Raw genomic sequence first — 25,435 nt, 5'->3', positions numbered from 1 at the left:
TTTTTCAGACTCTAATTTTTTCAAGGCAAAGTTCATAGCTAACAATAACTTTGTATCTCGAGTAGCAAAGGGTAACTGTTCTAATTTTTCTAAGTATAAAAACATTTTTGAAGCAACTGACAAAGGATTAATCTCCAAAATTTACAAGCAGCTCAGGCAGCTCAGTATCAAAAAAACAAACAACCCAATCCAAAAATGGGCAGAAGACCTAAATAGACATTTCTCCAAAGATATACAGATTGCCAACAAACACATGAAAGAATGCTCAACATCATTAATCATTAGAGAAATGCAAATCAAAACTACAATGAGATATCATCTCACACTGGTCAGAATGGTCATCATCAAAAAATCTACAAACAATAAATGCTGGAGAGGGTGTGGAGAAAAGGGAACCCTCTTGCATTGTTGGTGGGAAGGTAAATTGATACAGCCACTATGGAGAACAGTATGGAGGTCCCTTAAAAAACTAAAAATAGAACTACCATACGACCCAGCAATCCCACTACTGGGCATATACTCTGAGAAAACCATAATTCAAAAACAGTCATGTACCAAAATGTTCATTGCAGCTCTGTTTACAATAGCCAGGACATGGAAGCAACCTAAGTGTCCATCAACAGATGAATGGATAAAAAAGATGTGGCACATATATACAATGGAATATTACTCAGCCATAAAAAGAAACGAAATTGAGTTATTTGTAGTGAGGTGGATGGACCTAGAGTCTGTCATACAGAGTGAAGTAAGTCAGAAAGAGAAAAACAAATACCGTATGCTAACACACATATATGGAATATAAAAAAAAAAGTTCTGAAGAACCTAGGGGCTAGACGGGAATAAAGACACAGACCTACTAGAGAAGGGACTTGAGGATACGGGGAGGGGGAAGGGTAAGCTGGGACGAAGGGAGAGAGTGGCATGGACATATATACACTACCAAACGTAAAACAGATAGCTAGTGGCAAGCAGCCGAATAGCACAGGGAGATCAGCTAGGTGCTTTGTGACCACCTAGAGGGGTGGGATAGGGAGGGTGGGAGGGAGACGCAAAAGGGAGGAGATATGGGGATATGTGTATATGTATAGCTGATTCACTTTGTTATACAGCAGAAACACACCACTGTAAAGCAATTATACTCCAATAAAGATGTTTAGGGCTTCCCTGGTGGCGCAGTGGTTGCGAGTCTGCCTGCCAATGCAGGGGACGCAGGTTCGAGCCCTGGTCTGGGAGGATCCCACATGCCGCGGAGCAACTGGGCCCGTGAGCCACAATTACTGAGCCTGCGCGTCTGGAGCCTGTGCTCCGCAACAAGAGAGGCCGCGATAGTGAGAGACCCGCGCACCGCGATGAAGAGCGGCCCCCGCTTGCCACAACTAGAGAAAGCCCTCGCACAGAAACGAAGACCCAACACAGCCATAAATAAATAAATAAATTAATTAAAAAAAAAATTATAAAAAAAAAAAGATGTTTTAAAAAAATAACTAAAGAATGTATTATGCACATAAAATTAATAAAGTGTCTTTTTTCTTTTTCTGAAAAAACAAAACAAAAACAAAAACATTTTTATAGTAGAAAATTTGGAGAAGAAGAAAACACACCTTTTTTTTAAGTTCACCCATTATCTCATTACCTAGAAAGAACTACTGCTGACATGTTGAATGACTTATATGCCAGACACTGGGGATACAGCAGTGACCAAAAGACACAGTTGTGACCCTCATGGATTTTATTCCTGTTCTATTTTATCCATGTTATTCTCAAAGTCATCAATGTAGTACAATTTTTTTTAAATAAATTTATTTTTATTATTTATTTATTTATTTTTAGCTGCATTGGGTCTTTGTTGCTGCGCGTGGGCTTTCTCTAGTTGAGGTGAGCGGGGGGCTACTCTTCATTGTGGTGCACGGGCTTCTCGTTGGGGTGGCTTCATTTTTTGCAGAGCACGGGCTCTAGGCGCGTGGGCTTCAGTAGTTGTGGCAAGTGGGCTCAGTAGTTGTGGCACACGCGCTCAGTAGCTGTGGCTCGCAGGCTCTAGAGCACAGGCTCAGTAGTTGTGGCGCATGGGCTTAGCTGCTCCGCAGCATGTGGGATCTTCCCAGACCAGGGCTCGAACCCGTGTCCCCTGCATTGGCAGGCGGATTCTTAACCACTGCACCACCAGGGAAGTCCCAACGTATTACAATATTTTTCAAAACACATTTGCTTTATTTTTTGAAAGGTAATACGTGGTAAAAACAATTCAAATAATATTCTCACCCTTGCCCTCAGTCTCTCTCCCCAAAGGTAACCTCTAAAAAGATGTTTGCATAACCTTCTAGAGATATTCATGAGTACATAGGTTAAGTCTATCTTCCCTGTTTGGTTGCTGGATTTTGTCTGTCCTACTCAACAGATCAAAGGTACACATTTTCAGAGATTTCAAAACTACTACATAGAAGCACATTATAAGTTCCATTTCTTTCTCAGAGTTCACCTAATCAAATGTGCAAAGCTAACAACCAGAGTCTACTTTGAAGAATAAAACGTAAGCACAATCCTCCAAACTGTCGGCCAATTCAAACTGACAACAGCATATATTCTATCGCAGAACTCAGGAGGAAAGCTCTGAAACTGTCCCCAGAATCAGTGCCAAAGCAAGGAAAGGACTCATGTGTCCCTGGTTCTCATGGACAGATAACTGTATCTTTATACATTCCCTTTATTTTATTTTATATTTTAAATTTTATGACTTTAAATATTACAACTTAATCTTTAAAAAAAAAACTGAGGGAGGGAGGGGTAAGAGGCCTAAAAAAAGCATAAAGGAAATAAAAATGGACAAGGCTTGAGGCAGTATGGTATAGATTTCAGGTAATTTTAAGCACTGGATAATTTTAATCTAGAAAGAAGGCCTCATTCTTTTTAAATGAGTATTTTTTCCTTTGGAAAATAAAAATCATTAGTAGAAACAGAACGAAACTGAGAGCCTATTTGTGTTAGCTACGTAATGACCATTTCTCAGAAAAACTTCCTAAGAGTGCAATACGAGCAAGGCTCTGGATTTGATATGGGGGGAGCAGAGTTTAGGGGGTGCGTGAACGGAGAACTCATATTCCGTGAGACTGATGATGTGACTGACATCTTGCGAGGCCTCTTACCCCAACCCTGGGAAGCCTGCCTGGTCAGCCCAGGGCCGAGGCAAAGAATGTGGAAGTGACCGACATACCCAGGGACCCAGGTAGGAACCAGCCAAGTCTGGCTGATCTCAATGCTCCCTTCTGGGGGAGATGAGGAGTAGAAGGGTCGATAGGAAACATTTGTATGAAACTTGCTGGAACAAACAAAACAAAACAAAACAAAACCCTGGTAGAAGAAAGGGGGAAGAGCAGAATGAATGAGTAATCTGAACGTGGGGACACAAGAAGCAGCCAAGATTCTCTACATCCAATGGCTCCAATATCCCAATTATTCCTCTAAGTTGAGCTTCACTGGCCCATGAACCTAAAGTTTCACTATCTTTCTAGAGGCAGTAAGGCCTGAGGAATGTCAAATGAACCCAGCACACTTCCTCCTCCTCTTGCTCAACCCCCTTCTAAATCCCCAGAGTACTAGGTTGACCAGAAGGTCGGAGGACCCACTCATCGAAGCCAAACCCCACAATCTGAATTAGGCATGAAGATTAACACTTATTTCAAGCAGCTCCTTCCTATCTCGATACTGTCATGAACCCTTGGGCTTTCAAACCAGCAGCAGCAGCTATGATCAACTTAACCCTGAAATGAGACAACAGGTTGCTTAGTAACTGCAGAATAATTCCTCACTCAGGTATGCTAGTGACAATCCCGCAACCACTTTTAAGATGATAAAACAAAACAGCGCAGAAATCCAACCCACCATCCAACTTTATTTGTTAACAGTCAGCAAAAGAACACGTTAGTTGTTTTTTTTTTTTAAGTATACATGAACAAGAATTTCATCTCCACCCAAACTGATAGACTGACTCCACTTCCATATAGATAACTATTTTCCCGTTGAGTATATATGTTCAAGAAAGCATGGGATGTTTATGTCAATTATATCTCAATTTTAAAAAACCAAAAAAACGTGTATGGGACCAAGATTTTAAATCCGCTTTCTGTTAAAGTGAGAAGAGGGCAAGGAGGTGGGGAGACAGGCAAGGGGCAGCAGAGATGAGGGCAATACTACTGCCACCCCTCCCCCACCAGTCAAGTACGGGCACTGTGGAGACACATTCTGAATGTGCATTGAATCATTCAACCCTCTGAGTGTGCACTTTCCCGTCTGCACTTTAGAGGGGAGGAAACGGAGGCACAGAGAAATTAAAATAACTTGCCCAGGTTCCACAGAGGGTGAAAGCAAATTTAACTCAACATTAAATATTTGCCTGGCAGTCAAACTCTTGAGATTATCTTTAATTTAACAGATAATAGAAACAAGTTCCTCATTCAGACCAACAGTGCAGTGCTGACACTTTAAGCAAAATCTGTCACAACAGCAAATATTGACTGAGTGTCTTCTAGGTACCAGGGTTCCAGGTTACCAGCTAGGTACTGAACCTAAGCATTACTTACGTATTTCAAACATCTGTTGCTTCAATCACATGCAAATCAAGTCCATTTATATGAAGATGACTAAGGATCTGCCTTAACATTATGTAAGATTCAGTTCATATTGGCAATAAAATGAGAAGTGAGCCAAAATTATCAGGAACTAATCTGCCTTAATGTGCAAAAAATGATACAAAAACGTCTTTCTTTAGAGATTCAGGAGTAATGGAAAAAGCAGAACAATTAAAAGTCCTCTTTGGGGATCCTAAGCAAAAAAATCAGAGGAATGTCCTCCTATCTTTAATCAATAGAAAACTAAACAGGTCAGTAGTTTTCTGTAATGTGGGCATGACCTAGGTGCACTAATTCCTATCAAATAGTATCTCTGCTAACATACTCAACTGCTCTCAAAGTTGTGAATGAATGAAGAACACTTTAAGTTGTCCTGGATAAAAAAAAATGGAGGGAAGAGACAACTTTCAACCCTTACCATCCAGGCCCCGCCTTGCAAGGATTAAAGTCCAGAATGGCCAGGATTGGGACCTTCCTTATTCCACAAACAGGTTCCCCAGCTCACTCAGCCTTCCCAATGGCTCCAAAGAGCGCCACCTCCCCCTAGAGATCCTTGGGGAGTTGATGTCACTTAATCCCTAGTTAGTGGAGATTTGGCACTTTACCTTCTAAATCACATTTGTTTCCCAGAAGGGAGAAAAGCAACCTTAATGCCATACCGAAACAGATCCTATAAAATAAACACAAACCTGTACAGAAATCAATGCCGGGGTTTGTACGCCGTGCATGTGTGTGCTCAAATCAAACACACAAGGCATACTGTAAATAAAGCATTTGGTAACGTGCTCACATGTTTTTACTTACATGACAAAAACTTGCAAGCACTGTGGAGAGGGTAATCTGTGTATTAGGAATGCTTTTTCACCCTTGCACTAGAGCAGTGCATCAGAAGCCCTTGTAGGACACCACCACCACCCCCCACCCCCCACCCCCCACCCGCCGCCCTGACTCAGGAGGTCTGGGTGGGGCAGGGAATTCACCTTTCCAACAGGTTCCCAGGTGATGCTCTACAGCCCTCGCTGCTCCAGGAACTGCTCCAGGAAAGCCACTGCACTGACTGGAGAAACAGCTGTCAGCGCCTCTGGGCACCTTGGAAAGAAGGGCCATGCACAACCCATGACTGTAAAGTTAAGGGAGAGTCCAGTGAGAGTGTAGTCAGATCTGAGAGCCTGCTAATGAACTGGAAACTCGGCATTAGCCACTTTCAACCAAACTGAGATGTTCTCCTGTGACTGCCCTAAATCTCCAGTGAAATTTGATTAGTCAAAATTGCCATTAAGTAATGGAGAGTAAGAGGAAAAAAAGAGGGAGAAGAAACCCTATCCTCTAGATAATTTCGTTGTCAAGATCCTTGCCCTGCTGTAACTACACCTTTTTTTTTTTTTAAACCTGTTTTCAGAGAATTTACGTTCTGAAATGGTTTGGAGTTAGCTGTCTGTCTCCCTGGCTGGAGTCTGTTAGGCTCCGGTGAGGGTCCAGACCTACCTCTCTTTGTATTCGTTGGATGCCACCAGTTCCAGAAGCATCATCATGATTTACTTCTAGCCTATCCCAAGTGGAACTATCTGACCAACCTGGCAGTAAAAATAATTCCCCAACCTAGAAGCATGGTGAAGGGGCCTCTGAGCAACGAGAGAGAGGGCACCCCCTGACGCACACATCCCCAAACCTCACCCACCCTCCTGCTCTTTCCAACCCCATGCATTCCAAGCACACCCACCCTTCCCACTTCATCAGGTCACTTGCCAATAGAATGTAAAGTTTAAAAAAAAAAAAGACCTATCAAAGAGCGAGATACTTCAGTGAGAGACTAGATTAAGCTACTCTTAGGACAGCTCTGCCTTTTGTTGCCTACAAATAAAGGATTCCATGATAAATTCCCCTCTGGCTACACCACCCTTCCACAGCACCCATCCACACCTCCTAAGCGTCAGCCCCACCAAAATATCCACGCAACAAATACACGGGAACGCCTTTCAGTTTTCCCTGTGACCTCCCTCCAGGTCGTGGTCACAACCTTCATGAAGCCTTCCCATTTCCCCACCCAAATCCGTCACTCTCGTGTCTTCACTTCCACAGAACTTGGAAGTACACTAGTAAAAGTATAGGCATTACTCTTCATCTTCCAGATTCTCTTATAAGCTGTAAAGCTGTAACCATCTCAGTCATTTTTCCTTCATCCGCAATGTGCTGTACATGTTAGGTGCTCAATTGACTGACGTCACTACAATGTGTTTAGCACTATGTGCCAGGAACCACACCAGCCACTGTCACAGGAATGGCAAACACCATCCTTCAACGTATAAGAGAAAACCCCAAGGCTACTCAGGCAGTGAATGGCCAAGTCAGGATTTAAACTCGGATCTACTCAACACCAAAGCTTTTGCCACTTCACTGACACCATTCTGCCTTTCAAGGGAGAAAAACGAAATGGAACACTAAAGTGAAAAAGCCTCGGCTCACTGGTCAGTCAACCCACTGCAAACTTCTGGTTGATTTCTCATCAACCCTAGACTTTAAGGCATGGCCAGTATACGTAGTAAAGTCTGTTTTACAAATTATCCTATTTGGAATCATTGGAGCATGCAGCTGTATTATGGAAAAGCCTTTCTTTCATTTCAGTGCCTCACAATGAGACAGGATGTCTCTATATACACATAGAATGTTTTAATGAAGCCTAGATGTACTCTATAAAAAGCCCATGTAAAAAAAAAAAAAAAAAAAAAAGCCCATGTATTCTTTGATACTTTTCCTTAGGGGTAAAAAAGCAAAATAAACTCGAGAGAATCCCACCCATCTTCTTTTAAAAGAGCACACTATCCAAATGGCTACAGGTTTCTGCAGTTTGATAAAATCAGGACAAACACCTGAAACAGAGAGAAAGGAGGGGCGAAGCCCCCTTTGATGAGTCAAGAGGGGCAAATGGCAACAGCCAGTGAGAAAAGGCTTCAGGGTCTGACAGCACTGGCTTCCAAACTCCCTCTGTCACCAGCTAGCTGTGTGGTTTTGAGACAGTATCAGGGGTTTCAGCTTCGGGAAAACCCCTGGCCCTCTCAGAGGTCATAATAAGCAGGTGATAACAACAGCACATGAAACACACAAGCACTTGGTAAATTCATCAACTTAAATTCCACACCCCATGCTTAAGTGCCTAACCTGTAGGACTTACCTGACTCCGATCAGAAGTTGAGTGGCCTTTGTTTCTCTTTTGATTACCATGAAGACTTGGTAAGCATTAGATCTGCCTGTATACTAGCCTTTTAAATAAAATGAGCTGCTGAAAAGCTTATGGAATGGGAAGATGAGGGGCAAAAGCAAACCAATGGTTCCCTAGAGGAAAAAAAGGGTTCTGCTAACACCTTAAACAACACTAAACTCTCCAACAAACTGGATATTACAAGCTTAAACTCTCCCAAACAAGTCATTTGGGCTAAGGGCATGTGTAATTAAAGTTAAAAGCATACTAAAATAACACTTTAGCTGGTGACCTGAAAGAACCTTTTGAAAAGCTCAACCAAAACATTAGTGCAGGTAGGAGGGACTTGACTTTTTGTCTGTTACAGACAGCACTGCAGGGCAACACTGCATATATCCCTCTGCTTTCAAAGGAAAGCACTGATAGACCGTTAGAGCCAAGCTGCCCTAAACACAGATGTATTCAATCCTGTTTTACACACCTGAGTTTAACAGTTGAGAACTTAAATTTCTAGTACTGGGAAAGGGATAAGAGGCTTAGTTGTGTTGACCACCGAAACACACCAGTTACCAGGTGATTCAGAAATCTCACCATGCAGACCAGAGCATCAGTCAAAAGCTCAGAGCATCAGCCAGAACCTTCCCCTGCAACACACACATAAACACACCCATGCTGGGCTTATGCTACACTTTTAAAGAGAAGCAAATAGTGAAACACTTACCATTTACAACGTTTCTCATGAAAGGAAAGAAGTTTTGCAGAGGGTAGAAAACCACAATTCCTGCCACAGACATATTGATTACTGACCCACAGGAGCCACTTAAATGCTGACTGGATCATCAGTGATGAGTGAAATCATCTAAGTCTAGTCACAAAGCCCCTCTTTGCTATCGCTGGTCTTTTTAACTCTCAAGTAACTGGAACAAAACTTTTGACAGATCATGGTGGCAACGTGTTTTCAGAACTCCTTTGGCAACTATATCACAGTTTGTTACAACAGCACAAAAATGATTTTGCAAATCACACCTATGCATAAGTTTCAATTAAATTTAGTTTTGACTGTAGAAAGATACTCTGGTTGTAATATAATATTCTACTCACGTCTAAATTAGTATAGCAGCTTCACCCTTTTCCTTTCTCCATATCTTCTCTGCAGAATTACATTAGTGAGCTAATATTTCATCTTTGTTCTACAGTAACATCTCACAAAATCACTTCCAACAAGATGACACATCACCTATTACACCAGACTCGTGAGAAAAGTTGGACGAGAATTTCCAAAAAAAGTGGCTATGTGCCGATGTGCAATGCTCTTCATGCTTGTGGGATCTGAATCTCCTAGACTGCCGCTTCTAAGAGCGCTCTAAAACTACAGGTGCATTCAATGAAAACCAAGCGCCATCACAAGACGCTTATGCAGGGAAACAGATGGAAATGCCATATTAATGCACCGCGTGCACTGCAAGTTTGCCCAGCACACTGAACTAGTGAGGGACGACACACACCCAACAGATCATGGTTTAGAATGTGATATCAAAACGCATTTTTAAATTCATACTCGCCTAGTTTCTACACATTGTGGCCATCTTATAATTTGACACAGTGAAGCTACCATACATTCTGGGAGCCTGACACATGAAGGACTTTCACCAATCTGAAGATGGTTGACACCACTCTGGATGAGCACATCCCACCGCAAGGAACTCTGCCCTCTGTGTGGTTAAGCAAAGTGCAAACTAAGGCGGCAAAGGGCAGGGCCGGGTTAAGTGTTAAATGCATTTCCCTAGAGTACAGAGGCTGCAGCTGACTCCTCAGGCTGCCTCCTCACTGGCTGACACAGAAAAGGTCACCTGGGAAAACTAACTTCTCATCTCTGCTGCTCCATTCCAAGACTGGCGGGGAGGAAAGGGAGGGTGAGCGCGTTGACCACTCCCCTTTATTAGGCAAGCCTGTGGCCCTCACAACCAGCCAGAACCACAAACATGCAGCAGCGTTCACCATCTTAACCCAAACCTGGTACCCTTGCCACCAAGGCCAGCCTGGGCAAAAGATTAACCTGTGATCCGCCATAGGGATCACTGACAGGGCCAACCCTGTTGAGAGAGCGTGCCAACTTTCTGTTTGTTTTAAAGGAAATACTTCCTGACACATGTTTGGTAAAGACTCTGAACTCTGCACATGAAGCCACGTGGTTGGTTCTAATCTGGCTCTATCCACTCAAGATCCGCCAAAGCAACCTCTTTCCGAGGGTAGACCCTGGCTGGGTAATTGACACTATCTCATTCAAGTCACGCGGCTCCAACCGGATCCCGGGGAGCCCAGAGCCGCGTCCTGTCCCGGCTGCAATCCTCCCGCGCGCCGCACGGGGGGGGATTGGGGAGGTGCCCCTTTCAGCTGCAGCAGGAAAGGACTCGCACCTGTGGGGCCCAAACTGGCTCTTGCGGCCCAGGTGAAGCCCGAGGGAGCGGGGTAGGAGGAGACGCCACCCCTTACAGGAAAGCCGACGTTGCTACTAGCAGAATGCGCGGGCACACTACTTGCGGAGCCCACCTGCAGCCGCAGCAAACAAACTTTCCTCCCCTTCTGAGTTGGAAGAAAAGGGTCCCTTACGCCACCCCCTGGCCCGAGCCGGCAACGTCCAGGAGCTCCGAGGGCTCCTCACCTGATACCCTTAAACACCCAACTTGGTGTGTCCCAGGGCGCAGACCCAGCTCTGCCTCGCGCCACGGTGGGGTGTGCGGGGTAGACGATTGGGGTGCCAGCTGGGGATTAGGAATTTGTGGGGAGAGCGGGAGGACGCCGCTCACTAGCCTTTGCAACTCCAGCTCCCAACTTTGCCAGCCACCCAGCCGCTGCCCTCCGGTTCCTCCGCGGCGCGCACCCGGCTCCCTCGGTTTCTCCAACCCGTCCTTAGTGAGAGAGCTCCCCAAGGCCGGCGGAACCCCGCGCGCCCGGCGCACTTACAGCCGTAGCGGGGTCTCTGCCGGGACGGCTGCTCCTCGTGCGGCATCCTGCGCGGTTCCGGGGGCCCGCACGCGGCGCGCCCCCCGCGGCTCCCCTCGCTGGCCAGGATCGCCGCTCCGCGCCCAGCCGGCGCGCTCGTATCCGGCCTCTCGCGGCCCTCCCCTGGCCGCCCCGAGATGGGCGCCCCGCTCGCTCGGTGCTCCCTCGTCAGCGCCCGCTGCCGCCGCCGCGCGCTGACACCGGAGCAAAAGTGAACTCTCCTCCCTCGCTCGCTCCGGGCCGCCGCCGCCGCCTCCCAGGCAGGTTTCCTTTCTCCTACAGCCCGGCCCCGTTATCCACCGCGGTGAGAGCGCGCGCCGCGGCGCAGCGACCCCTACCGCGCGCCGGGCGCAGCGCCCTGCCGCCTGGACCCGCCCCTGTCCGGCCCCGCGGCTGGAGGAAGGGGCTGCACGGGCCCTGGGCCGGGATCCCCTGCCACTGGGGCCCGCGGCCGCCCCGCCTGCTTTTTCACTTGTGGAGCGTTTAGAGGGTGGAAGTGAACCTCTGCGGAGAAGAGCAAGAAAAACCGCAGAAGACACAGCCAGCCCTAGCCGCCCAGGGTGTTGCTCAGTTACAGAAGGACAAACAGCGCGGTTCCTTTTCCTCTGGGGAGATTGCGCCTTGACTTTTTTTTTTTTTTTTTTCTTTTTTCCCCTCGAACGTTGCTTCTGTGACTCCTTGTCTACAAAATACAGGGTTCCCCTTTCATGACCAGAAACTGAGAGTGTGTGTTTGCTGGAGGGACAAGATAAACACTCGCCGAGCAACCACTCAAAACACAACTGCGAGTCATCCTCGGATCACCTTGGGCCCGCTCCCCTCCCCCAAGTACGGAACTGTCGCCCAGCCCAGCTGGGGTCGCACACCACAAAAACCTTTTCCGGCTTAGCTTTTAAGGAAATTAAACTACACGTGGCAGTTTTTAAAGATTTGGGGGGGGGGTTGTTTTGTTTTGTTTTCATGCAGTCACCTGGAGCTATTTTTCTCTTTGTGCCTCAGAGTGATAAGATCTGGAGGAATGGGGGACTCTTCTAAACCCGTGTCCTCACCTGCTTGTCAAATGTGGAATGTGTGGGTTGCTAAATAAAATAATTGGCTGGCTAAATAAAATAACTGGAGTTATAAGAGATGATTTCGTTGGAGAAAAGGCGGCATAGTGACACTAACCATTTTGAAGTCTGCAAAGATAGAGGATGGCCAGCTGGTTTCCATTTCACGTGGGAGATGCAGTCCTTCTCAAACTTGTTGAAACTCAGATTCTGGGGGCCCACCCTCAGAGTTTCCAGTTCAGTTGGGTCTGGACTGGGGCTCATGAATCTGCATTTCTAACAAGCTGCCCTGTAATGTTAGAAAATAAGCACGAGGGATCTCAGCTGGACTCAGGGAAGTGTCTTCCGATGGGAGAGCAAGGAGGTTCTATCCCACTCCCCTGGTTGGAATGGGCTCAGTGGGGCTTTTCTCCCTTAAAAAGCAGATGCCTCGGGCTTCCCTGGTGGCGCAGTGGTTAAGAATCCGCCTGCCAATGCAGGGCACACGGGTTCGAGCTCTGGTCCCCGAAGGTCCCACATGCCGCAGAGCAGCTAAGCCCATACGCCACAACTACTGAGCCTGCGCTCTAGAGCCCGCGAGCCACAGCTACTGAGCTCACGTGCCACAACTACTAAAGCTCGTGCACCTTAGAACCCATGCTCTGCAACAGGAGAAGCCACAGCAATGAGAAGCTCGCACACTGCAAGAAAGAGCAGCCCCCGCTCGCCACAACTAGAGAAAGCCCGCACGCAGCAACAATGACCCAATGCGGCCAAAAATAAATAAATAAGCAGATGCCTCTTTTTATAAGAGCAATTCAAAGGTGAAATGGCCACATTTTGAGGCGCAGCACCCTGTCAGTCAGTGTTCACCCAGACAGGGACATGTTCAAGGGGAATTTCCTGTGTTTCCGGACATGCTGAATCGGATATCTCAAGTTCATTTCACCTCGATGATTCCATGTATTAAGTACTACAATTAAGGCTCACACATATCAATTTTCAGTATGAGTGTATGATTTAGGACCCAAATAAGTGGGTAGTCTAGGGAATTCCCTAGTGGTCCAGTGGTTAGGACTCCGGAGCTTCCACTCCGGAGGGAACTAAGGGAACTAAGATCCCACGTGGTGCGTGGTGTAGACAAAAAAAAAGAAAAAAGTGCGTAGTCATGTATTTAGAGGTGTTAGGAAAGTCACTGTGAACTGGAATGGTCAAGGAAGGTGATAGGGTTTGAACATACGGTTTGAGGCAGACCTTGAAGAAGAGTTGGAAGGAGGATGTCTACTCCTGGAGGACAGGCAAGGACAAGGGACAATGGGGTGGGGCACGAGTTTGGCTGAGGGTGGGAGATTTGAAGCTGGTATCAGATCATGGAGGACACTGAATGTGGGCAAAGAGGACGGAATATTATCACAGAAGCATTTGAGAGCTCAAAGGTTTGGGGTATGGGAGCTGCATGATGCAAGGGAGTGTAGGGAAGGGGACTCTTGCAGCAGGTTATAGGGTGGATTTGAGTGGGGCAGCTGGGAGGTGCTGATACCTGGTGGAAGGGGCTCTGGCAGAAGCAGAAGAGGGAAGTAAGGAGAGCTTCAGTGAGGTTGATTGACGCCAGTGTGATAAAGAGGAGTTTTAATACAAACAAGTTGGTGCCATCGACACATATAGATATCACCAAATGTCATAAATAGACTAAATATCTGTTAATGGTAGAAAGTGAAGGTTAAAGCAAAAAGAGGTGGTCTGCAGGAGAGTAGTTCTAAGTTCATGTTCCAGCTGGTCAGCTCTTCTCTGAAGGCTCTGGGGAGGTTTTAAAGCTGTCATGGCTAATGTTTCTTTGGAGAACTTAACGCTAAGAAGAAATTGTAAAAGCAAATGCTCCTGATTTATTTTGCAAGTGCTGAAATGAATCTTTGGGATTTCAGTCTGCATTCACTGGGTAACTACTATCTCACAGATCACTTCTTTGCAGAATCTCAGAAAAGAAACTTGTCTGCAGAATTCTGGGCTATTTTTCTCTTAGGGTTTGACACTGGAGGGTGATTCAAATAAATACAAGGCAATGGACCAGCTTACTTTGCCATCGGACTGTGCTTGCAGGAATATTTTAACAAAAACTGACACCATCTAGTGAAAAATGTCTTTTTAATAAAGCAAGAAGTGCTTTTTGTTTAATGTAAAACAAAAGATGACACTGGAAAACTACTAGACCTGGTAAAACAATTTTTAAAGCAGTATTATTTAAAAAATGATTGTTTTCAGAGGTCTATCTCTCTCCTTCTAACTAGTTGAAATGAGGTGTTTGACAAAACACAATTTTGTTTTTATAACAATAACAGATTATTCATATCAAGAGCATCAAACAGGATTTTAAAAGTATGTTTGAGTAAAGATCTTGGCATGCGCCATTCCATTCACCTTTGAAATGATTTGGTCATTTTCCAATAATATCATGTTATTGATCATTTTAACATTTTTACCACAATAGTGACCAATGTGCTTTCAAAGCATCACCCAAAGAAGTGAGGCATGAAGAAATGAAAGGAAAGAAATCATTAAAGCCTTTTTCAAAGTCCTAGGAGACTTTGGGTTGATAAAATTTTCTAACTCATTCCCTGTCCCAGAAAAAGAGTGACGCTGAACAGGAGTGGGATCTGCATTTTATTGCAAAGGAGACCTCTGTACCTAAAAAGGGAATCGTTACAGTCCAACATCAGCTTAAAAAAAAACAAAAAGAATCAGAACAGAAATAAATGCAACAGTCAGTGTGTCAGTTCTCAAAAACAAAAGTCAGGTAGTAATGTCAGGGTAGAGGATAACTGTAGAACTGGTGGCCTCTATGCATCATTTTATGGCCCGGGAAACAAAGAGGCACAGAGAAGTTGCATGATTTCCACAGCTAAGGAAGAATAGAGCCTTAGCGACATTCCAGGTCTCCTGAGAGTCTCTGCCCGTTGCTTTTTCTACGGTACATATTTTTGTTTTTATATACATAAACTTTTTTTTCAGTGAAGTCCTTTTCCACTTCACTAAAGCCTATAGTTTTGGACAACTTTCAAACATTTTGTCAATGTTAAATCGTCAAGCCTTCTTGGCAATCTTGCCTTTTCCTCTTTGCTCTAAAGTTCTAAACAAATCAAAGTTTGGAGAGACTGAACTTAAATTTTATTAAAAAAAATCCATGCACAGTTCCATTATTATTTTTTCCATTTCACAGTTTAAGAAAGTTAGAACTTCAGTGACTCTGAGAAGATGATCCCCAGGGTAGCCTGGAAATGAGGAGGAAGAGAAAGCAGCATTGATTCTAGCTGGCCCCCTTCACTTTTTATCCCCTTTACTCTGCATTAACTTTCTCAATTACATTTATCATCTAACATAACATACACTGGATTATTTGTTTATTGTTTGTCATCTCCCTCTAGAACATGAGCTTTCTGAGAGCTGGGACTTGGTCTAATTCTTCACTGCTGTATGCCAGGACTTGCAGCAATGCCTGGAATATAGTAGCTGCTTAATTATTTTGCTATAATCACGAATTTACTAAATACAGGTATATACCAGGCACTATACTAGGAATAGTTGCAACTTTCAATCTGTAACAACTCTGTGAAGAACTTCTGGTTATTCTTATTTAACAGTGAAGAAACCGACTCAAAAAGTCTCATAGGTAGTATAGTAAAGGGCAGTGCTGAGTTTACCTGAATCCAAACTTTTCTCCCGGCACAAAACCCCGTCTCCTGTTTCAGGCTAATAAATTGAACTGCACATTTCAACATGTCACCTTCTACTAAATGCATGTTCCCTTTTCCCAGGCGAATGCTAAAGGAACTGCTATAAATGCCCCCAAATTACCATCATCTATTTGACATTACAAAGAACTAGGGACCTGGGGGTCCAGTTTGCGTCCAGGCAGTGTTTCTGATTATAGTTTTACTCATAATTCCCTGCATTTCCCTGTTGGTTTTCAGATAAGATCTGAAAGGGCTAAGGGCTCTACCACATATCTGTAAAGTTGTCCTGAATCCATTTTTAAAAATTATTCATGATTTCCCATTAACTATGACTTCAAGTATGCTTTATCTTATCTTAGATCGATCTGTCTTTGGCAGTAGCTCTTAATCCTAGCTTTAATTTTCTTTGCCTGACTCCTATACCCCCTTCTGGAACACTCTGTCTTAACTGGCAGATGAGAGGCAAATGAACTTCCAGCTGACCTTGGAGAGCTTGGATATTTTGAAAGAAGCTTGACTATCAGAGAATGAAAATGAGGACACCCATTATGTTACTGACCTGGGCTCTTGGATTATTTAATCAATAGAAATTTATAAGAGGCAATATGAGAAATTCAGGCAAGGTTTTATTGGGACTGGTGCTGCAGCGGGAGAGAGCGAGAATGACAAACCGGTGCCCTTGCTCGCTCCCTGAGGAAGGTGGTCTAGTTCCTTTAAATGGGGTGAGGGTAGGGGAGGATTGGTGGGTCAGGCAGAAAAGGGTGGCTTGGGTGATCTGCCCACCCCCTCGGTGGTGCCGCGTGCCGGGATCATGCACAGTACCCTGCTTTTGCTCATGGCACCTCAGAAACGGCAGTTGGGGACTTCCCTGGTGGCACAGTGGTTAAGAATCCGCCTGCCAATGCAGGGGACAAGGGTTCGAGCCCTGGTCCAGGAAGATCCCACATGCCACGGAGCAACTAAGCCCGTGCGCCACAGCTACTGAGCCTGAGCTCTAGAGCCCGTGAGCCACAACTACTGAGCCCGTGTGCCACAACTACTGAAGCCCACCAGCCTAGAGCCCATGCTCTGCAACGAGAAAAGCCACTGCAATGAGAAACCCGCGCACCGCAACAAAGAGTAGACCCTGCTTGCCGCAACTAGAGAAAGCCTGTGCACAGCAATGAAGACCTGATGCAGCCATAAATTTAAAAATAATTAATTAATTAATTAAAACGTTAAAATCGCTCTCTCTCTGGAATGCTTTTCAAAATATTTTTAAAAAGAAACAAGGATTCTGTTAGTATAGTCAAATGGAAGTAATGTTTTTGTTGGTTTACCAGTTTTTAAAATTCAGATTCATTTAATTTTCTTGACTAAGGCAAATCTACATTATTTCAAAACAAAGTCTCACTGAGATAAACACACTGATGGTGGCAATCTGAATATGCAAACATACAGATCTTTCTAGAAAGATGCTTACTATCTGGGGAAGGGATTGTGGCTTCTACCCCAAAACTCAGCTGCCCCCTAAGGGGCTGCTGGGACCCATTTCCTGATGACCAGCTTCTCTATTTGGGGACTGGTTTGTGACTCCTGGCCCTCCTGTTAAAACTCAGCAAAGGATAGCTCTTCACTTCATGAATAGGGGGAGGGTTGCCCCTAGGTCTGGTCTGTTGTGTAAACAGAAATTGCCACACTTTCACAAAGCACTGCTTAAATATTTTGGTGGGGCCCCCTCCATTTTAAAGCTTTTTTTGGGGGGGGGTAGCCAACCAGCTGCTAAAGCTCAGTTACTCAGCTTGTTAAGAGTTAACTTCACATCTGGATCTGGTCAGCCTGAGGCCAAGTGTAAAAACCAGTAGAGAACCAAGGAATACCATAGCAAGGGAGGCAATATCACCAGTGCCTGCCTTTTGTCATACTAAAAATACAACTGTCACCTCAAACTCAACAGGTAAAAAATCAGAAACCACCAATTCCACATCTCTCCCATCTACCAATGGATCTTTCCTCTGACTGCCATACTCTGTTAATATAAACATTTCCAATCACTTAGACTTTTTAAAAAAATAAATTTATTTATTTTATTTATTTATTTTTGGCTGCATTGGGTCTTCGTTGCTGCGCGCGGGCTTTTCTCTAGTTGCGGTAAGCCGGGGCTACTCTTTGTTGTAGTGCACGGGCTTCTCATTGCGGTGCTTCTCTTGTTGCGGAGCACAAGCTCTAGGCACACGAGCTTCAGTAGTTGTGGCACGCGGGCTCAGTAGTTGTGGCGCATGGGCTTAGTTGCTCCGTGGCATGTGGGATCTTCCCGGACTAGGGATCAAACCCGTGTCCCTCCATTGGCAGGCAGATTCTCAACCAGTGCGCCACCAGGGAAGCCCCTCGCTTAGATTTTTGAGGTTTCGATCTCAATCTTTTTGGATTCCTCCAGGATCATGCCTCAGCATCCAGTCAGCCACTAAGATTTGGTGGTTGGTTTTTTGTTGTTTTTTGTGTGTGTGTGTGAATATCTCTGTTGTTTGTTAATGTCTCTTCATTCTTCTTTGTTCTCATCATCACCACTACCACTCCCTTCCCGGGCAATCTCTCACCTGGGCTGTGTCAATGGCTAGTCCTGCGCTGGTTTTTTACTCCTTGCAATTTAACTTCATTTTTTCCTCCTCTAAATTCCTGTATCAAATATCCTGTATCAAAGGCTCCTTTGAGCCTTTAGCAAATGCTACTTTAGTTGCTATTTATGTTTCTATTGTTCTCTTGACTAAAAAAAAAAAAAAAAAATGTTAGCACTTGGAGTACCCAGATTTCTACTTTAATTCCCAGATAGTAAATAAAAGAAGTAACCCCAGAGGGTCGAAGATAGCAGTGTGGAAAGTTATAGCTGTTGAAAGTCTGCTGATTTTTCATGTGTTTAATTCCAAGCTAGGATTTTCTTCCTAGAGACTTTGAAAGTCTAAAAATTGAGCGCTTTCATGGAGTTGGAATTTGACCTTTGTCTAACATACAATAGGTGTTCAATGAAGACAATCACAGTAGAAATCTATTTGGGTCTGGGCAAGTGATGACATCAACAAATAGGGTCTGCCTACTACATATAAAGATTATCATTTGATCTCTACAGTTTCTAAGCCATGTCAGTAAAACCAGCTGGCTTGTGAAGGCTTCTGAAATCAGTCAGCTCTGGCTGCTATAATAAAATACCATAGACTGGGAGGTTTAAACAACAGACATCTGTTTCTCACGGTTCTGGAGGCTGGGGAAGTTCAAGATCAAGGTGCCAGCTGATTCCGTTCCTGATGACTACGGCCCTCTTGCTGGTTGACAGATGGCCATCTTCTTATTAGGTCCTCATGTGGCCCTCCCTTGATGCATGCATGCTGGGAAGGGGAGGAAGAGGCAGGGATGGGGAGAGGGAGGGAGAAGGGGGAGAGGAGGGGGGGGAGAGAGAGACATTTCCTGTGGTTTTGCTTTCTTTTCTTTTCATAAGGGCATTAATCCCATCATGAGAGCCCCACCTAATCTAACCCTAATTTCCTCCTAAAGGCCCCACCTCCAAATATCGTCAACCATCACACTGGGCTCCAACTAATGAATTTGTGGTGTTGGAGGGGAAGGACACAGTCAGTTCATTGCACCTTCTTTTCATTTTCCTAAAATGTCTGTAATCTAAGCATGTTGGAGTGTCACAGTTGTTATTTTACCAGATCACATCTTCTGTAGTTTTGGGAGAATTAACTATGAACAAAGACTACATATGCAGAGTAAGGATGGTGTTGTTAAAACTTAAGGCAGGAACCTCCCGCTGATCAGCCACAAGGTCCAGTGGGGGAGGGCGGGAAGGCACGACAGTCACTACAAAAAATGCTGCTTAATGTTCTGTCATTTTAAACCCTTAATGTTTATTGAGAGGTTTCACAAAACCCTCAGCCCTTCTTCCCACTCCAAGTGTTACACGTTGTCTAGTAGTGTTTATTTAAATTATCTTAAAATGAATTTAAATTGTTTTCACTTTGAGAGTGAATTCTGCAGTCTCTAGAAAGAACTGAGGACATTCCAGGAAGTAAAATTAAACAAAATAGACAGAGTTAGGAATTTATCTTCTGCAAACTATAATGTTAACTTCAAGTGTCTTTTAAATGTGGTGAATTAAACTCTTCTGAATGTCTGGAGTTTATATCCTCTCAGAAAATCTGTTAATTAGTATAAACTGGAGCCTTAAAATAATGTTTCATTGAAATTATATGAGGTGCTCTTGCAAAAAAGAAAGAAAACATTTAGCTGCATTTAGCTGTAAATGCTACATAGAGGATCTGTCCATTAGGTGAAGAGTCCTTTTCAATAAGCACCAAAACCTTTGACCAAAATTTTGAAAATCTAGCCCCAATTCACATGCAAATCCATTTCAAGATTACCAAAGAGGTACTTAGGATGATAAACTTCCCATGGGCCAGAAAATCTTAGCTGATTTTGATTTTATTTCTGATTTTTACATTAATTGGTTTGTAGACAAATTTACAAATAACACTTTTAAACCTAAATGACTTTTTCATTCTGTGGCAGGGTCTTAGTCAGTTTTATAGTATTAATATTTGGTCTCAAAAATTAGGTTTTGGAATTTTACTCTTGTTGACTTCTCTTGATTAAGTTGTTCAGTCCCTTAAAAAAATCCCCAGGATTTAGTGGCCAAGGGCCCACAAAGGGAAGAGGTCACACTTCCCCTCTCCTCCTCCTCTGTAATCTACACCAGGAGGGCACTGGCATTGATTCTTCTCCTATGATGCCTCTATCAGGTTTCACTGATGCCTGTGATAAGAGTTCTATTTTAAAACATTAAAAAAAAAAAAAAAGGAAAAGGAAAGAGAAGAGCAGATATATAAAAGTAATATTTTTAGGTAATTTTCATTCTTTTCTCAAAAACTTTGTGGGTCTCTAAGACTTGGAGCTCTTAAAAAAAAATCATCTGCTGTTCTAGTTTAACAGCTCTCCAGTTTTATTCACTACTTGTACACCCAGTGCTTTGCACATAGTAGGAAGCCAATATACATGTGTCATATCAATGGATGATTAACTTCGATCTTGATTCTCTCCAAAATTAATTTCTTGGTGCCTCCTCATCACTTGCCTCCCTCGAACTGGGGTCCTAAAATCAATTTCTTGCCTCTCTCTGGGTCTTTGATGCCAGCAAACCCTATTGTGAAGGGAAAGTTAAGTAAAATCCCATATTTGACAAACGACCATACATTTAAACGGCACCTGGTTTCGGCAGAGAGCTAAACCTTGGTAGAGGACCTATATGTAAATTAATAAGTGGGCTTCCCTGGTGGCGCAGTGGTTGAGAGTCTGCCTGCCAATGCAGGGGACACGGGTTCGAGCCCTGGTCTGGGAAGATCCCACATGCTGCGGAGCAACTGGGCCCGTGAGCCACAACTACTGAGCCTGCGCGTCTGGAGCCTGTGCTCCGCAACAAGAGAGGCCGCGATAGTGAGAGGCCCGCACACCGCGATGAAGAGTGGCCCCCGCTCGCCGCAACTAGAGAAAGCCCTCGCACAGAAACGAAGACCCAACATAGCCATAAATAAATAAATAAATAAATAAATAAATAAAATAAATAAAATAAATAAAATAAGTACTTGCATTGCGATATCTCTCATTCAGAGCAGCAGCGTCACAGAAGTATATATGATATTAGCATGGAATTCAGAGAGAGAGAGAGAGAGGCAACCGTGACATCTCTGAGAAGGAAAAACCCTGTGGAGCCTCTTGGCTTTCAGTGCAAGGTCATTCATTCCAACCAACCAACCAGTTCAACTGCCAGAAATAGTCTCATGAAACAAAGCAAAATTATGGATTTGTCTTCCCTAAGAGCTGCCCATTGTGGACAGGACCCGGTGTTGAGAATCCAGCTGGAGAAAAGCCTTGTGGTAACAGCGGGTCATCATGCAGTGGCTCCAGGAACAATAGGGGCAAAAGTTACAACAACAACGTTCTAATCGCTCCAACGTCTAGGGACCAGGGCAAAAGCGAGGGGTCAGGAAAAACGCAAGCTGCGTAAATAAAAGTAGAAGAATGATTGGTTGTGCCCCAGAATAGGAAAAATAAATAAACAAATAAAATTTTAAAACATGGGGATCATGGGAGGCATTGAGATGAGTGTAGCATCAACAAAACACTCTCTCAGGGCAGAGTGTGATGCTTACTGGCTTACTTCTTACTGCTTTGCACTTACTGGCTTAGAAGAAGAGAGCTTTGATGGAATTCACTGTGCGATGTCCTTCCTCCGTTAACAGCTTCTAAATGATTCCTGCAAAGCTGTAAGTATTAGGGGAGAATCCAAAGAGAAGCGATCAGCATGGTTACCTGTTTTGGGGAAAACATGTCAGGATGGGAACTTTAAGAGAATCATTCAGCTTCTTAGCACGGGAGCAGGAGAGCCCGATATTCACTTAGAGAGGGGAAAATGAGTTGGGAACCATGACAAAACTGTGCCTTGGAAAGAGTATCTGTGAAAGGAGCCCTAATGCAGCAAATGAAACTTGGGTGAGAGGCAGGAAGGACTCACCCGGAGCTGGACTAGCTGGGGGTTCAGCTCACAGACAGCCTGTCAGCTTGCCTGTTGTTTGATTCTAATTCTCATGTATCCTGTACTTAAAGCAGTTGCCAGACTTTTCTCTTGTTCGTTTCTCCAGCATATTTGACAATCTCTCTGACACGTCCTTTGTGGTGGATACCATGTTAAACGTTGAGGAGGGATAGAAAGGAATAGAAACCATATGCTGTGACCGTCAGCAAAGTACAGTTCCATTTGCCTCTCGCTCTAATTTTTATGCAAATCTGTCATTCCAAAAGGCCAGCTACGTCTAAATAACCCAGGCAAAGGACTAAGAATGGGATGGGGAAAGTTACTCTATCTACCCAGGCAAAATTGTGATATTCGTTGTTTACATGTTTTGTTTCACAAAAGAATGGTTCAAAACTAAATAGCTGGGACTTCCCTGGTGGCGCAGTGGTTAAGAATCCGCCTGCCAGTGCAGGGGACATGGGTTCGATCCCTGGTCTGGGAAGATCCCACATGCCGCGGAGCAACTAAGCCTGCGCGCCACAACTACTGAGCCCGCATGCCTAGAGCCTGTGCTCCGCAACAAGAGAAGCCACCACAATGAGAAGCCCGCGCACCGCAGCGAAGAGTAGACCCCACTCGCCGCAACTAGAGAAAGCCCGTGCGCAGCAACGAAGACCCAACGTGGCCAAAAGAAAAACAAAAAACAAAACAGAAAACCCCCCCAAAAAACACAACTAAAGAGCTGAAGGAAGAAAGGAATTTTAGGCAAGAAAAGGCTCATTTTTATCATCTAAATATATTACCCATATTAGCTAAAATTCATGTCCTTTTTATTGTTGAGCTCCTATATAGCTAGAATTGTCTAGTTAAGAGAGCAAAGGGGTATTCAGAACAGAGAAATATGTCTTATTGTCCTAAAAGTTGTCTATCCAGTCTCGCTGCTTTTAAAAGTTTCAGAGAATCACACTCTGTGAGTTCAAATACTTCCTTTTATGCTGAATAAATAAACTTGCTTCCAAGTCAGGATGAGCAGAGAGTTCCAAACACTGAACACTTAATGACATTCAGCATGAAGTCCTGGATGTGATCTGTAAAGTCAAGGGTTAGTACATTCTGAACCCTTACAAAAAGACAAAAGGGCAAAAATTCCTCATGTAGTTTGGTATAAGTGATGTTCATATGTCCATAATATTCTCTAGCTTTTTATGTATATATACACATACCTTGCTGTATCACTTAGTAAAATACCAGGATTTTTTACTCAAGTGTCCCTGGGCATCCAGAGTTCAACTACAGGGCATCAGGTAACTGGAGGTGGGATGAAGCTTGAGGAATTCCAATGTTACCCATTTCACCTGTTGCCAGAGGGCCTGCCTGAGTTCCACATAGGAAAGTGCTCTAAGCAGGAGTCTGTTAGGAACCCTTGGCCTCACCACCGCCAATCCACTGCCAGTGCCTGAGGCCTGTTCCACTAATATTATGGATGAGGAAACAGAGGCACAAGGCCTCTGGAAGATGAATGATCCGACATTCTTGGTTTTGTGCATACCACTTCCCCCAACACCCCCCCTTGCCCCGCCCAGTATAATAGTTTTTCTTAATGAGCAAAAGAAGGAAATCAGATAGGCTAGATACTTTGCCTAGGCTCATTCAGGGCTTTTGTCCAAGTTCAAAACACTGCTGGCTTGGGGATCCGCCTGGAACATTCTTGACTAACTGGGAGGCAAAGGTCTCCTCCAGAATTAAGTGCTGCCTCTCCAGAGAAACTTTCCTGGGGAAGGTTTGTGGTTTAGTTTTGTTTGAGCTGGAAGAAGAGGGAAAAGAGAAAAGAATGGATTGAATTGTTTTCAAGGTCAAGCTATGGATCTGAGGTGTAAAGAGGCTGACAGAATTGTGCCCGGCTCTCAGCTTGAAAGGGTTTGATTATTAAGAAAGGCCTTCTGCTGGTTAAATAATATGTGTCAGAGCCGGCAAGCAGTGGGGTTTTAGCTGCCCTGGAAGCAGATATGGCCCGGGGCAGTCTCCTCCTTCACTTTTCCCTGGTAGCCAAACGGGGCCTGCAGATATTTCACTTAGCCTGTACTGTACAGGCCCACGAGTGTTTACAAATAATTAAATTAGTTGCTGACATATAAAAAAGCCAGTCGGCTTCTCCCATCTCCTAAAAAAAAAATTCAAAACCCCAAACTCTGGCCGCAAGTGGGGCCCATATTCCCATGCAGCAGCTGCGGGCTGGCAGCAGTCAGCCACTGCCTCTTTACCTGGGGCACAGACCCCCAGCCGAGCCAGAGCTACTGCCCTGCTTGTTCCGGCCTCACCACCTTCTTCCTCCCCTTTCCTTCTTCCCACCACAGTGTCATGAGTACTTGGTGCTGAAGCATCTCCTGACCCACGTCTGCATTCAGACCCACCCTGCGTATCCTGCTCTGTCTCTCAAAGCCCTGCCTGCTCCCAGGTGGCACCAGCAAACTGGACAGTCTTACAGGCCAATTAATGCAACGCTTAAATCTTACGCTCTCCAACGGCACTCGTTCATTTTCTCATGGTTTTTTTTTTTTCCTGGACCTACTGGAAAGAGTACGTAGTGTGAATTTTAGGCTGGGGGACAGGCCAGGTGGAGAGATTTGTGTACAGGTGAGCTGCCTGTCGTGTCAGCCTAGGGGTTTGCGGTCCTTTCTTGAGAGTGGGACCCACCCAAGATTGGAACGCTGTAATTAGGTGGTAGGGTGGTGGAGCAGTTACATCCCCCCAGAAAAGGAGAGAAGGGCTCCCCACCCCCATATCCATCTCCAGAGGTTCTCGCCAAGGACCCTCCCTCTAGGTCTGCCTCGGCTGGGAATTGGGCACTGAGCCCATCAGAGCCACCTGTGATGCCAGTGGGGTGCTGGGCCTCCTGGCAAAGTGCCAGGCACTGCTTAGGGAAACACACAGCTCCTCCTTGGTCTGCAGGTACAGTGCCAAGGTCACACCAGGCTGGAGGGTGGCCGAGGTGAGGACAGGCAGGGGCTCCCACAGCCCAGCGAGGAAGGGGAGCTGCTTTATTTACGGTTTTGCCCCAGCCTTTCCCCCTCCCCCCGTGGCTGGCCCTAGATTGGTTCTGTACTATGATCATCAGACTGGCAGCTTGTTTAGTTCCGACAGACTTTCTTTCTCCTTCTCCAAATGTCTAGCTTTAGGAAGTACTTAACAAGTCTTGGGTTTGAACAAGAACATGGCAGGGACCTGGGAACGCTCAGGAACAAGAGGCAGGGGGCAGTGACCTCCCTCAGAGTCCCCCAGTCTTTGTTCACAGCCCAGAGGGCACTGTATGAGCCTGG

General features: G+C 44.9%; 1 protein-coding gene across 2 annotated transcripts in view; it reads right to left on the bottom strand.

The window, feature by feature from the left end:
* Positions 1–11,107, bottom strand: part of IQGAP2 (IQ motif containing GTPase activating protein 2) — a 302,790-nt gene extending 291,683 nt beyond the window's left edge. The window contains exon 1 of one of the 2 annotated variants that reach the window (XM_007175891.3): positions 10,783–11,107. In XM_007175891.3, coding sequence (XP_007175953.2) covers positions 10,783–10,828 — 46 coding nt within the window. In that variant the 5' untranslated portion in view covers positions 10,829–11,107. Of the gene's footprint in view, positions 1–5,602; positions 5,622–10,782 lie in introns of those variants that run through there. The other variant, XM_007175892.3, reaches the window with a different exon arrangement.
* Positions 11,108–25,435: the final 14,328 nt, after the last annotated feature.

Source organism: Balaenoptera acutorostrata, chromosome 2 (assembly GCF_949987535.1).
Source record: "Balaenoptera acutorostrata chromosome 2, mBalAcu1.1, whole genome shotgun sequence".
NCBI classification, from domain to species: Eukaryota; Metazoa; Chordata; class Mammalia; order Artiodactyla; family Balaenopteridae; genus Balaenoptera; species Balaenoptera acutorostrata.
The sequence above is the reverse complement of the archived record's forward strand: the minus strand, read 5'-3'. Positions and strand labels throughout refer to the sequence as shown.